The 15211-nt window shown below is 39.1% G+C and overlaps 2 protein-coding genes across 3 annotated transcripts; both read right to left on the reverse strand.

Moving 5' to 3' along the window:
• Positions 1 to 2476: 2476 nt before the first annotated feature.
• LOC131023574 (uncharacterized) lies at positions 2477 to 8398 on the reverse strand. Of its 2 annotated transcripts, XM_057953125.1 has the most exons (6): positions 4276 to 4414; positions 3874 to 4108; positions 3670 to 3799; positions 3265 to 3588; positions 3032 to 3139; positions 2477 to 2943 (listed from the first exon to the last, which is right to left on the reverse strand). In XM_057953125.1, exons 2-6 carry the CDS (start codon positions 4101 to 4103, stop codon positions 2602 to 2604), a joined length of 1134 nt encoding a protein of 377 aa, XP_057809108.1. In that variant the 5' UTR covers positions 4104 to 4108; positions 4276 to 4414; the 3' UTR covers positions 2477 to 2601. The 2 variants fall into 2 exon arrangements, with proteins under 2 accessions (XP_057809108.1, XP_057809103.1); XM_057953120.1 differs by lacking the exons at positions 2477 to 2943; positions 3032 to 3139; positions 3265 to 3588; positions 3670 to 3799 and adding exons at positions 5076 to 5175; positions 5252 to 8398 and having other exon boundaries at positions 3970 to 4108; positions 4276 to 4993.
• A 1054-nt stretch (positions 8399 to 9452) lies between these two features.
• LOC131023587 (UDP-glycosyltransferase 87A1-like) lies at positions 9453 to 13246 on the reverse strand. The gene is made up of 2 exons (XM_057953133.1): positions 12534 to 13246; positions 9453 to 10514 (listed from the first exon to the last, which is right to left on the reverse strand). Exons 1-2 carry the CDS (start codon positions 13027 to 13029, stop codon positions 9628 to 9630), a joined length of 1383 nt encoding a protein of 460 aa, XP_057809116.1. The 5' UTR covers positions 13030 to 13246; the 3' UTR covers positions 9453 to 9627.
• Between the last annotated feature and the right edge of the window lie 1965 nt (positions 13247 to 15211).

Raw genomic sequence — 15211 nt, forward strand, 5'->3', positions numbered from 1 at the left:
ACGTTGCTCAAGCAACAACAAGTCTCTTCACTGCGTGCTTCTTCCTCTTCCTTCTTTTTACACCTAAACCTGCAAAATCAGAGGAAGTGCAAGTAAAAGGGAAAAAGAACAGAAAACAACAGGAAGAAGAAAAGAAAGTCAGAGAAGGTTCGAGGTGGGAAAAGTGTGTCCTTGAGGACACTTTGGCTCAGATTTTCCCACAGTAGGCAAAAGGCTCTTCCAGCAGCTCAATGATCACGGCAAAGGGGAGATGGAATAACAGATCAGCGCACAAATCTCGTATGCACAACCACCAAGATCAGGAATCCGATGGTCAGGATTCCGGTGGCTAACACACCCACAGAGTATCACCAAGCAGGAAACCGATGGACAGGAATCCGGCGATACAAGCACTCAATCGAAGTGAAGTTCACACCCACAGTCACCAATCAGGAAACCACGAACAGGAATCCGGCGACACTTCAGGAAGGAATAGCAGAGCCTTCCAAGAGAAATGGTGTGAAAAACTTACTTCGATCAAAGGCTTACAGCGGGGATAAAAAGGAGTAGTAAGGAGTAAAGGTTTTTGGGAACACAAGGAGCGGCAGCCATTAATTGGGGGGGAGAGCTCGAGGGATCAGCAGACCAGGAGTCGGGTGAGATGAAGGGTTTCGGGGAGAGAGAGAGATCAGAGCGGCGCAGGGTAGTGAGGATGAGAGGTGGGCTGAGTGAGATGAGGTAAATTAGATGTGGTAGTGGGCTAGGGTTTGGGAAATGGGCTGGGGAAGTGATTTGGGCCAGAGGGGTTAATGAGAATTGGGCTAACTCTTCACAAGAGGCAATGATAAAATCTGTTGCTCAAGCCATCCCGGCTTATTGCATGTCGATGTTCCTCCTACCTGTTACACTCACAGAAGAGTGCTAAATTCCTTTTGGTGGGGTAGCGGTGATAGGTGGAATTCGGTGGATGAATGCATTAGTAAGGAATTGGGATTTAGAAATTTCCAACTCTTCAATATTGCGATGCTTGGGAAAATGGGTTGGCGACTTATATCTGACCCTAACGCCTTGGTTTGTCAGGTTCTTAAAGCCAAATATTTCCCAGAAAGTGATTTCTTGGATGCCAAGGTTGGGCACAATCCGAGCTTTACATGGACAACTATTCATTCATCCCAAGATCTCTTGCGTAGCTGGAAATCGTTAACTAGTGGCTGAAGCATTGCTGTCTTTTGGGGAAGATAGCTCCGAGTTAGGAGATATCATTCATTGCTGCTCCAAAACTCAAGGTTAGTAGCATCAGAAGAGCGTCTATTGAAGCAGCACATAGACTCGTTAGAAGTGCAGAAAATGTAATTGATACGTATGTTTGGGAAGAACCCCCAACTATTGTGGAGGCTCTTCTTCATACACTACAAAAAAAAAAGTGATTACCGGCGGCATTTCCCGTCGGTAAAAAGGGACGGCCGCCGGCGATTCAATTACCGGCGGCATTACCGGCGGCAAGTTGCCGCCGGTATATATCTCGTCGGAGATGTGAATCCCGGCGGCGAAGCTCAGCCGCCGGAGATTGGCGGCGGCCCTACCGCCGGTGGAGTTTCTCGGGAAGCTCAGGTGATTTCCCGAATGTTTACCGGCGGTCATTGCCGCCGGTAATCAGCGGCGGCTATATGCAGCCGGTAATCAGCGGCGGTACCATTGCCGCCGGTGATCACCACCACTACACCGATGGTCGTCGATGTTTGGGGATTACCGGCGGCCCTTTGCCACCGCCAATTACCGGCGGGATATTGCCGCCGGTAATTAATTAATTATTTAAATTATTTATTTATTTAAATTATTTATTTTATTTATTTTATTTATTTTATTTATTTTATTTATTTTATTTTCGTATTTATACAATATTTCAAACCTTAGGCGAACTTCCCAGTGGGTCACCCATCTTAGTTGTGCTCTAAGTCAAGCACGCTTAACCTTGAAGTTCCTTTTGAATTGTCCCCAGTAGAGAACACTCGTATAATTGATATATCTATTGCCTATTAAATCATTTAAAGGCTATTTCAATATACAATATATATCATATATTCATAACATTTGAATATGAGGAGATTATATCCAAGTAATGTTAATTACGGACCAGTCTCGTGCCGCCCGTATTTTTATGACAAATAAATATTTATTTTTTAATTTATTTTTTAATTTTTTTTTAATTTTTTTTTAATTTTTTTTAAAAATTTTTTTAAATTATTTTTATCAATATAGTTTATTAATCATAAGTATTTTAATTTGATAGTTTTAATGTATTTTTGAATTCATTTGCATATATGTCTTTATTTTTATGTCGAAACAATATATCTATTTATTAATCAATATGTTATTAATTTTTTTTTATCAATCTACGTTATAGAATATAAGTATTTTCATTTTGTAATTATAATATATTTTGAATTCATTTGCATACCTTGAATTCACTCACAATAAATAGAACGATTTGAAAACATAAAACAATTAAATTGTTCAACAAAACACAAATGTTAAACAAAGTTCAAGTGTAATTGTGTTTATTCAGAAACATAACATAAAAAAAAAGTTCAACATGATATAGATACATAGAAGTGATCATGCTCAAGGTAGCTGACCCGACCGCCTCAGTATCTCCTCTAACTGACTCATCCGCTGCTCAAGGGCCTCACGTGCTGCTTGTTCGGCCTCACGTGCTGCTTCCTGGGCCGCCCTATCCTCCTCAGCATTTTGGAGACGCTCCTCCAGTGTGGAGATCCGAGTCTCATACATCCGCTGAGACATCTGGGAAGAGCATGTACTGTTGGTAGACCCCCTACTGAACTGGCTCACACCAGCACTTCCAGTGCCGTACAGTCGTGACCTACCGGGACGTACGAGCTCCAAGTAGACCTCATCGAGTCGGTCCTCTCGTCCTGTCTCAGCAGCAACACGATGAATCTCCGCCTAATTCATACATAACAATACACAATTATTATAAAATAAATACATTTTACTATGTATTACTAATATTTGTTCAAACTTAAACATTTACATCAAGGTTGGCATCCTTTTCTGACACAAAAGTTCCATCTGCGTACATGTGTAGGAAGAGGAAAGTGCTGTAGTTAGATGCAGTTGGGGGGACTTCACCATCCACGAGCTGTTCATGCATTTATATAAGAAAAATAAGGTAATATATATATATATATATATATATATATATATATATATATATATATATATATTTATATTTATTAGATAAATACTTAATCGATAATTACTAACCAGACTCTGCTGCAGAATACGACTCGACTGAGACCCTCCAACGTGCCGACTGATCCCTGTACCAACTCCATCTGGCTCAGAGTATCGGTTCTCACGTGCGCGCCTAGAAACGGCCTTAACCTCATCTTGATCCCAGTATGCCTTGAGTCCCGTCCAAAAGGTGTCGGACATGCCCAGCGGTGTCTCCATCATCTCCCCTGCCTCGGTCTTCTGCTTGAGCAGTCTCTTATACTCGCTCATGTTGTCACTGTACCTTTTGCGGGCCTTTTCTAACCACATTTTTTTCACATCAGCCTCATCCTCAGGGTCCCAAGTAAACTCTTTCTGTTGAATATATTGGTGAAATTAATATAACATTTTAACAATATATAATGCTAAATTTATATATAGTAGAAATTCATTTACCTTGAATTCCTCAAAATACAACTCCTGCACCGTTGGCGGAGTTAACTTCCACGTGTACCCGCCTGGGTTCGGAATCCTCTTAAACGAGTTCGTGCAGCAGGTGGAGATCCCCGGGGGCTCGATCAACTTACTGTACCAATATATCAAAATAATTTAAAGAATTACTTGATATAGACAAATAATGATTTAAATAAAAATACTCACCCAACAGTATTCCTCTGAAAGAGGATCCTCCCGTCGCGCCTAACACACTCAGCCCTAATCTGCGCCACTGATTTGCCTTTGGGCCTTCTAGACCCAGATGCAGCAGCGCTCTGTGGAGGGGAACCAGACTCTGGAGTAGCGGAAATATACGGCCCAGAGCCTGAGGAGGACTGTGCCTCAGGCCTAGAAGACCGACTACCAAACCCCAACAATCCTCTACGATGAGACATGGTACCTATTTCAAATAGATTCAAATAAGTATAGACACAACCTGTATACAGTGATCAAAATAACACTCATGTCACAGAAATTGATTAAGATAAGTATAGACAGTCTGTAAATTGCAGGAAGTTTCTAATCACACATGAATAACAAGTATAAACAAATACATTGCCAAATAACCTCAACTACTGTCATCATCATTACTGGCGTCGTCATCATTACTGGCGTCATCAGATGTCAACGATTGGTCGTCGTCTTCTGGGTCATCGTCATCTTCAATGTCAACGATTCCACCGAGGGGATGAACAAGAATTGGTGGGTCAATGTCCACAGTACTGTTGGTAGATGTAATAGTAACAACCTCTTCTTGAAACGGTTGATCTAATGTTGAGTTAGATGCGGCAGTGGAGACTTCAACCTTTGATCTTGCGTTGACTTTGCATGCTGACAACCAGTTTTTCTTTGCTTGGTTCGTACTGGGATAGGGACAGTAAAACACTTGAACCGCCTGACTCGCTAAAACAAATGGATCATACTTCTGATATTTTCTTGTCTGGTTCACTGATACCAACTTGAAGTATGTATCAATAGAAGTTCCCCGAGCAGACAAGTCAAACCATTCACATTTGAACAAGACTGTCTTCTTAATTGGATACCCCCCATACTCCAGCACACACACCTCTTGTAGACGCCCATAAAAGTCTTGCACATCTCTACCATAGGCCGAGCCTTTTATGCACACGCCACTGTTCACAGTTGCGCGCTCTCCATCAAGATCAGTCGTGTGAAATCTATAGCCATTCACAAAATACCCGGAGTATGTCTCAATCTCAGTTAAAGGCCCGGCTGCAAGCGACTTGATATACGGGTTCAAATCATTGTTAGAAGGGCGAATCACCTGTTCCATACAATCTTTTAGGTTTGCAACCCCATTTTTAGTCAAGTAAATGTATATTGAACATAAATTTATCACATCTTACATAATGGCCAAACCACAACATAAAATCCTTGTCGAAAGCACTCTCTAACTCGGCTTCGGTTAGTGAAGGATTTACGTAGCGCATTTCGTCCTCGAAGATCCTAAGATATAACGAAAAAAGTTATAAGTTACGTACGTCGAGAATTGATATACATAAATTGAGGCAACAATACTCACTTGATATATGTGTTTGCAACCTCCGCACAATTGCTCAAAATATACATATGCGCAGCCATGTATTCTTTAGGATCCATGTATCTCTTTGTCATTCGCCCAATCGGACGTCCAACTGGTTTGAAGATTAAGAGTTGATTAGGATCATCACTGTCTTCAACAGACTCTTCAATATTGCGAGGCAAATTTCTCCACTTTGTAGTCACATGATCCTCAAAGTAATATGAAGAGAAGGTGGACATTTCCTCTAGTATATATGCATTGCTGATGGATGCTTCAACCTGGGCTTTGTTTCTGATATGATTTTTCAATGTCCTCAAATATCGTTCAAAAGGATACATCCACCGATACTGCACTGGACCAGCCAATCGTGCTTCATCTGCCAAATGAACTGGTAGGTGCTCCATTGAATCAAAGAAACTCGGGGGGAAGATACGCTCAAGTTTGCATAGAGTAACTGATATCTTCTCATTGAGTATTCCCATATCATGTATTGAGATATTGCGGGCTGTTAATTCTCTAAAGAAACAACTTAACTCTGTAATTGCCTCCCAAACATTCTTAGGAAGAAGTTCTTTAAAGGCTACAGGTAGTAGTAATTGCATGAACACGTGACAGTCGTGGCTTTTCATGTTATGCATCTTCAGAGCGTTCAAATCAACGCATCTGCTAATATTTGACATGTACCCATCGGGAAACTTAAGACTCTTGATCCATTGAAGTAAGATTTTCTTTTCATCCCTTTCAAGCGTATAACATGCTTTTGGATACAGTCGGGATCCATCCACTTTCTTCAATTCAGGCCGTCGACAGAAGATGTTCAATTCTTCTCTCGACTTTTCGGTATCTTTTGTCTTCCCCTTCACATTGAGGACGGTATTAAACACATTATCAAACACATTTTTTTCAATGTGCATGACATCCAGATTATGTCGAATCAAAAGGTCCTTCCAATAGGGAAGATCCCAAAATATGCTTTTCTTCTTCCACCCAACATGTTCATATTTTGCAAGTTGAGCGTTCTTGTTATCGAAGTCTTCGGTAACCTTCACGAAGCCCAACCCCTCAATTTGATTCAAGATTTCTATTCCGGATCTGTGTTCTGGTGGACCCACATTGCATGTCTTATTCTTCAAGAATGAAGTCTTATTTCTCCTAAACACATGGTCACGAGGTAAGAACTTCCGATGATTGTCAAACCACGATTGTTTACCACTCTTCGTTAGTGTAAATGCGTCTGTATTCTCCATACAGTGTGGACATGCCAATTTCCCAGCTGTACCCCACCCAGACAACATAGCGTACGCTGGAAAATCACTAATAGTCCATATTAGAGCTGCCCGCATCTGAAAATTTTGCTGCAACGATATGTCATAAGTGTTCACACCAACCTCCCACAAATATTTCAACTCATGTATCAGTGGCTGTAAGAAAACATCCAACTTCATCTTTGGGTTAGATGGCCCAGGCACGAGGACAGTGAGGAACATGAATTGTTCTTTCATGCACAACCACGGAGGCAAGTTATACGGTGTGACAATGACCGGCCAAGAAGAATATTGACGCCCTGATTGTGCAAATGGGGCAAAACCATCTGTAGAAAGGCCTAATCTCACATTTCTTATCTCCTCGGTGAATCCAGGATATACTGAATTCAAGTGTTTCCATGCCGGAGAGTCTGCTGGGTGGCGCATGATCCCATCTTCTATTGAAGTCGCATGCCATCGCATATTTTCGGCTGTTGCCGCAGATGCAAACAACCTTTGCAGTCGGGGCGTCAAAGGAAAATAGTGCATCTGTTTGGCGGCCACACGTTTCTTTCGGCGGCTTCCAGATGCACGCAAGTTCTCCTTATATCGTGATGCACCACAAAAATTACAACTCTCTAGCTCACTGTCGTCCCCCCAATACAACATGCAGTTATTAACGCAACAATCAATCTTCTCTACTGGCAAACCCAACCCGCGCAGATTTCTCTTCGTACTGTAAAAGCTGTCAGGGCAGTTGTTATCCTTCGGTAAAGCCTTTTGAACCATCTCAGATATCTGATTAAAACATCTCTCTGACATGTGATTTTCAACCTTTATGCTCATCATCTGTGTCATCCAGGATAACTGTGAGTAAGTATCACAGTCTGGGTATAGAGGACTATCGGCTGCGTTCAACATGTCATAAATTTGTTGAGCGTCAGGATTAGGCGGCTCCTCAAGATTTGGAGGATCTTGATAATTACTAGGTCCAGCATGATCATGCACCATCCTTTGGTAATTACTGTATGACCCATCATCCTCATCCATTATAGTATGTTCTGCTGGCATATACACTGGTGCTTCCCCTTGATAACACCAGTTCGTGTAATTGTGGACAAATCCACGCCTAGTAACATGTTCTCTGACTGTAGGTACAGATGCAAAGACTTTATTCTTACACTTCCTACACGGGCACCTAATGTTACCAATTCCATCTGTATACGCTGTTTGATTTATCGCAAACTCGAGGAAACTCTCAAGTCCCGTTTCAAATGCAGCACGATCATTGTATCTCGCGTACATCCACGATCGATTATCACTCATTCTTGCAAATTCTAATTGAGAATAAAAATAAATCAAATACAATAAATTACTTGAATCTAAGAAAATTTCGACAGCATAACCCCACTATCCTAACTACCAAGTGCTCGACTCTACCAGCAACTATAGTGACCATAGTGGTCCTAATTTACTAAACCTATACTAGGTCTACCCGGCCCCCCAATGTCGAAACAATAATAAAATAACATATAAAACAATAAAAAAAATAAAGTAATAAAAGCAAACACAATCATTTGTTGGGAGAAGATCCTTAAGAAATAATCAATTTCTATCCCAAAGGGAGAAGATCCTTAAGAAATTGATTAAATCTATCCCACAATATATAATAACATATCATTTCATCCAAAACAGAAAATCAATTTAAAATTAATCTAATTAACAAATTAATTTCAATTAATCATACTTTAAACATCCTATAAAGTAACTACAGTTAAATCAATTCATAATTAATCTAATTACCAAATTAATTTCAATTAATCATACTTTAAACATCCTATAAAGTATCTAATTACCAAATTAATTTCAATTTATCATACTTTAAACATCCTATAAAGTAATTAGAATTATGTTAATTTTAATCAAACAAATAAATAATAAATAAATGAACAAATAAATAAAAGTCTATTAAAAACGAAAGTGTACCGTAGGAGTTGACGGCGGGAACCGTGCGGTGGCAGGAGCGGTGAGACGGCAGGATTGGCCTGCAATTAGGAGGAGAAAGATGAAGAGAGGATGAGAGGGTGAGAGAGAGAGAGAGACAGAGAGAGAGAAGGAAAGGAGGGGCTTACCTTGACGGAGGCGACGGCGGCGACCGGCGACGGCGACAGGCGGCGGCAGCAGGGCAGGGCAGCGGCAGGGCAGGGTGGGGGGGGGCAGGGGGGCTGGAGGCGCGAGAGGGGGGAGGGATCTGTTCTGGAGGAGAGAGGGTTAGGGCACGATTTTGGGCTTTAAAATTAGCGGCGGCCCATTACCGCCGCTAAAGCCCGACCCGCACTATTTTTTACCGGCGGCCAATTACCGCCGCTAATCACCGGCGGCAGCTGCCGCCGCTATCTGCTAAATATAATAAAAAAAAATTAAAAAATAAAATTCCCGGCGGCCTTAATATTTACCGGCCGCGTTGCCGCCGGTGATCACCGGCGGTGACTTTGCCGCCGGTATCATCGCCATATATTCAAAAAATACGGGTCGGCAGCACCGCCGTCGGAAAGCCGCCGGTGATCGCCGGCGGCGAGCCTGCCGCCGGTAAATCCTGCCGGTAAATCGGCGCTTTTTTGTAGTGATAGCTCATGCGTTTCTTCTTAATATATAAAATCGTGTGCTCATCTTGAAAAGAAAAAAAATAACAACATCCATGATAATTCTTATTTTAAAGAATAAGCAGTATTTGTTCCACTCATATATTGTACAACCTAAACATTTAATTTGATACTCGTATATCATTAAAAATAATTATTTTTTAAATATAAAAATTACTTTTATTTAATTTTTTAAAAATAATTATGTCTCTTATGCAACACAACGTCGCAAAACCAATCTTACATGAAATCTAGTAGTAAAACATAGGAGGGAGCTGAACGTGAACTAATTAATCTCCATCAATACAATCAAAGTCCAAAAACTTGGAGTATACACAACACTTAGTACAACTCCAATTTATTAATCCACTAATACTGTCACACAATTGTTCTTGTGCTTAATAACAACAAACAGTTAATCGATTCACAACACACTGAAATAAACCATTGAAGTTTGTTTAACATTAACCATCACAACCAATGTCAATCCTCATTTCAAACGACACACAATGTGATTCAGCAAAGAAGCCAGGTTGGTCATAGACGAACCTCCATCTGAAATCGCTTCTCGAATTGTCTCTCCAAACTCCTTTGCTCTTCCTGTCATCTCTCTCCTCTCGAAGCTCTCCAAATCCATGAATTTCTTCACAAGTTGAGCAATTTCCCCGCTCTTGAGCAAATCTCCGGGTGCCTGCAGGTTTTTTTTGGCATCCAATCCGATCTTCCAATCCTCAACCACATGCTTCCGGATTGTAGTTTGATCCAAGATTATTGGAAAACATATCATGGGCAGGCCAGCAAAGATACATTCCATAGTCGAGTTCCATCCACCGTGCGTCCAAAATCCCCCCACGGAAGGGTGACACAGCACCTTAAGCTGCTCGCACCAAGGCACCACCTTCCCGGTCTCCCCGCACCGCTCTTGCAGCCTCTTCGCCTCCCCGCGAGCCACCCACAGGAACCGCACGCCACTCGCCCGTAGGCCGTCGGCGATCTCGTCCATTTGGGCTTGGGAAACAGAGAGGAAACTCCCCAACGAGACGTACAAAACCGAGCTCGGCGGTTGAGAGTTCAACCACGCAAAATAGTCACTTTGGTTGGTGGAGAAAGATGTGAGATTTTGAAGATTGAGGTAAGGTATAGCTGGACCAAAAGTGTATATTGGGAAAGGGAATTCTTGTTTGAGGGCTTCCATCATTTGGGGTTCCAGCTCGTAGATTGAAGAGATTAATAGGTATTGAGCGTTGGTTAAGTTGAAGAAAATGCGACGGACCAGAGTAATAAGGCGTTGGTCTTTCATGTAGGCGATTGATGGAATGTCTATAAGGCGAATCGATTTGATTCCCGGAACATAATCAATTCGTTCCTCTCCTCTTTCTATCAAACAAACAAATAATCAGCATTCTCAGCATAACTCAAATGTATCTGAGTGACTTATCACATTCAAACCTCCAATATATATCAATTTTATTGGCTCGTTTATCTATTAAGTATCGTGTTTCAATTTCATATTTAAATTTTGAAGCTATGTAGTAAAGAAATATTCGTTTTCTTTATATTGATTTATTTAAACCTCTAGCATTTAAAAATTATTACTTGCAAGATCATTAAATTAGGAGTATAGTTGTGAGAACACATGCACGTATAATTTATTATACAGAAAGAATATCCTATTTTAGCATTTCTCGTATAGCAAAAAGAAAATTATACTCATATAGATAAAAAAAAATATGAAAATAATAGTCATTTTGGATTAGAATACCATTACACGTTTACACAATTTTAGTTACACACAAATTTCGTGTAACAGTGTTATTTCTGTTACACGAATTTTGATTAAACAAAAAAATCATGTAAGTGCATAATAGTCCAAAATGACTATTCTTTCCATACTTTTATCTATATGGCTATAATTTTTTATTATTATATATTTTTGGCTAAATTAGGGTATTGAGAATACATTTTATCCTAACAAATGAGATGACATTTAGACCATAAGATCGTTATTTTTAAAGTCCAAATCTAAAAGAAACAATGGTGTCAAATGACCACATTGAACATGCAAACACAATATTTGGCCATTAATTGAAAAAACACAAATTATGGCCATTAATTAGGCAATATGCCTAATATACCCCTAATTGGGCGGACTGGGTAGAGTCAGGAGCGCGGGTCGCGTGCCGGGTAGGATCAGGCACGCGGGTCGGGTTAGGCACTTATGGCACTATTAGTGCCATAAGTGCCAACGAAATTTTTTTTTTACTCCCCCTGCCCTGTCTACCCCCCCAGACCCCCGACCCCACCCACCCCCAAGCCAAAAACAAAAAAAAATTTATTCCCCTAGATAAAAATAAATCAAATTTTACTTTTGTTATTTTATTTTATGGCACTAATAGTGCCACTAGTGCCATAAGTGCCAAAGAAAATCCAAAATAACATAAAGTAAAATGGTCTTTTTAGCACTTATGGCACTATTAGTGCCATAAGTGCCAAACATGCAGAACAAATATAGAAACAACAGCATCATCTAAACCCTAAATGGAACATTTAAACCCTAAATGGATAATCTAAACCCTAAATGGAATATCTAAACCCTAGGGGAAGTGTTTAAAAAGTTCCTTTTGGCTTGGGGGTGGGTGGGGTCGGGGGTCTGGGGGTAGACAAGGCAGGGGGAGTAAAAAAAAATTTCGTTGACACTTATGGCACTAATAGTGCCATAAGTGCCTAACCCGACCCGCGTGCCTGATCCTACCCGGCACGCGACCCGCGCTCCTGACCCTACCCAGTCCGCCCAATTAAGGGCAAAAACGTCCCAAAGCTATAAAAATGGCCAAAATTTATGTTTTTTCAATGTGTGGCCATAATTTGTGTTTTATGATCCATTTTGGCTATTCCAAAATTTTACTCAATCTAAAATGTACGAAAAAAATATATATAATAAACAAAGTTAATAAAATCTACGAACAAATACAAAAATCTATGAAGAAATCAATTATAACGCACGAACAAATTAATACGGTAAAATTTTGTCTCCTTCAGAATTTAGATCTAGGATCAAATATTGTTCGGACATTTTATTAGCTTGTTCATTAGTCTCAATTCATATGACTAATTTCAACCGTGATTTGAATATTAGATGTTCCATATTTAATATTATTCATTTGATTTATTCTTTATCTCTATATGGAGTATATAATTTTGAGACAAATAAAAAGATGAATACTTTATTTATGCATAAGAGGGGGTTGGGGGTAAATTTTACACGCTTAAAATATCTTGCTACATGTGGTAAAATATTCAAGTATCAAAGTAGCGTTAAATTTCCTTTTATGGAAGCAAGTTAATCTAACATTCTTTATTAATCCAATTGAACGGGATCTACTAAAAAGGGCTCACCGGATACGTCAAACGGGTGGTCGCCGTTCCGTTCGAGGAGGTCTAAATGGTAAAAGAGCGAGAACACCGAAGCCGGCATCGGCCAGAGCGACGCCACCGGAATATTCCTCCGGTTCCCGAACTCAATCGCCCAGAACAAGAACGTGTCCGCAATTATAAAATGGACCGGCTCGACGAGCCGCTCCATCAGGCGCTCGAACGGCTCCCCCATCTTAGTCTGCGTCGCTCCGACAAAGCTGGGCATGTCGGCGGCGCGCTCCTGCTCCGACGGGAGCACGTTGGGGATGGTGGCGAAGCGGATGCTGGGCGGCTTCTCCTCGGCGCCGATCAAGCCGAGCCACTCCTCCGTGAGGACGACGGTGATGAGGAGATCCGGCTTCGAGCTCGCGAGCAGCTTGCACAGATTCATCATGGGGTTGACGTGGCCTCTGCCGGGATACGGTACCGCCACCACGTGGCACACCCTGATTGGCTCGCTAGTGGCCGCCGGCGCCATGAGGTTTTTGTTCTAACTTCACTTCAAAATGAAGGGCCTACCTACTACTACAATTCATACACCCGCACAAACATCAATTGTCTTTCTTATACCAACCCCAATTTGGAAAAAAAGAAAAACAAAAGTGGTGACTGCTGAGCCCTACTACTTTTATCCATACTTCTTATGTATTTACGATTAATTGCTTCATGATAACGGTGTATTGTTTTACTTAATGACTGCATTCAATCCTAATAACTGGTCGGATTAATTTTACCTACTTTGGTAGATTAAATCATACATATTCTTTCTTTTTACAAGAAACGACGACTATCCATTTGACTATGTCAGTCACACATGCGGTAGGTGGCCTTTGGGCAATTCAATTCGATATTTGCCACTATAATATTTTATTTTAACTTTCATTAAAATCTTAAAGTTAATTAACATAGCCGTCGTATGATTAGTTTAATTTTTTCCACTAAAAGGGGCGTGATGAATTGTTGCATGCAGTTAAGGATGTCAATCGAGCTAGCTAATTTACTGAGTTTCGGATTAATTTTATTAGGTTACTGAGCTACACGAGTTATGAGTTATTCAGGTTGAAATTTTTTCGGACTATAAATTCTTAATCCTAATCATAAACTTTCAGCTTTCAGGCTAGTTGTTGGGTTCAAAAATTTTATATAAATAAATAATTAATAATTTTATATTTGTATCAAATAAATATACACTTAAATAAGTGATATTTGAACATTCACTGACACAATAACTAATATGCACTTCTTAAAGGAATAGAGATGCCTACATTTTTCTTAAATGAATACCATTTTCTAATTTTTACATTTAAATGTATATGTAAGTATTAAATTTAAAACACAGAGAAGTTTTTGGAAATAAAAATCTTGCTCCATTCCTCCATGATCAATGTTCCTCACCTTTTTCGGTGTGAGTTTAAAGAAATGTTAAGTGGGTGTATTGCGAGTGGGGTTTGGGTCTCACATTAAAGATGTGTGTTAATTAGAATTGATTGAATGACTAATTATTTCATTGATGTTTAACAATAATTTGATGAGTAATTAAATAATTGTTATTTAATTTATGATATTTTTGTGTTGTTAATTAAAATTAAGCAATGTAAATTTGAGAAGTGCATTTTTTAAATGGAATAGATACAAGAAGAGAAGTACATTTTTTAATTAAACAACATTCAATTAATAAAAAAACAAAAGAAAAAGTGAAATAAATAACAACTTTAATTTACGAGTAAAAGTGAAAGGTGGGGGAAGGGGGGAACTATGGACAAAAGAACAGGCTTTTTATTCCCACCAAATTTGAAAAATCAAAAGATAACTTTTATAACAATACATACAAGAGGCATACTACTGAAACAACCATAAATTCAAAAAATAAGAAAAGTAAATGCAATGTGCGTGTGTTGACCTAGAAGTAGAAAATTAATGCTCAAGATCTGAGATCCTAGATTCAAGACCTTCATCGTGTGGTCATTAAATTTCTTTATTTACATATTTATTTCATCAAAATAAAGAAAAGAAGAGTAAATGCATGTTCTAGAGGCGGTAGAAATTAACAGATTGGCTCCAAGTTTATTAAAACAAGTTCTTGACCATAAACGAATATAAGCTCAAATAGACCATCAAACACACAAAATCCTCACAACTAAGCATCAAAAATAACACACCAAGAGGTAAAAATGCATGTTTATAAAAATTTATCTAAAAAAATATAAATTCACAAAAATAAAGGATATTTTTTACAAAACTATAAATTGCATGATATAAAAGAGCACTGTATAGATTGTAGCAAGTGGGCCCCGGAACTATATATATCATTCTATGAATTAGTGAACTTTCTAAATATAAATCAACTTTCCAAAAGTAGATGGAGTAAAAGAGCGGGAATTTTTTTTGGCTAGATGGACCAGCTTTTATATATGTATAGATTATGAATTTAAATATTGGATGTTTTTCACAAAAGATTTAATTGAAATTGATAATTTTTCACAAAACTATAAATTTATATTGGATATTTCAATATAAATTTATCTAAAAATATATAAATTCACAAGAAAAGGATATTTTTCAAAAAAATATAAATTCATAAATTTACTACTGGTGATTTTAAATTTTAAATATTGGATATTTAAATTCACAATATATATATATATATATATATATATATA

The sequence above is a fragment of the Salvia miltiorrhiza genome, chromosome 1, assembly GCF_028751815.1.
Source record: "Salvia miltiorrhiza cultivar Shanhuang (shh) chromosome 1, IMPLAD_Smil_shh, whole genome shotgun sequence".
In the NCBI taxonomy this organism is placed as follows: domain Eukaryota; kingdom Viridiplantae; phylum Streptophyta; class Magnoliopsida; order Lamiales; family Lamiaceae; genus Salvia; species Salvia miltiorrhiza.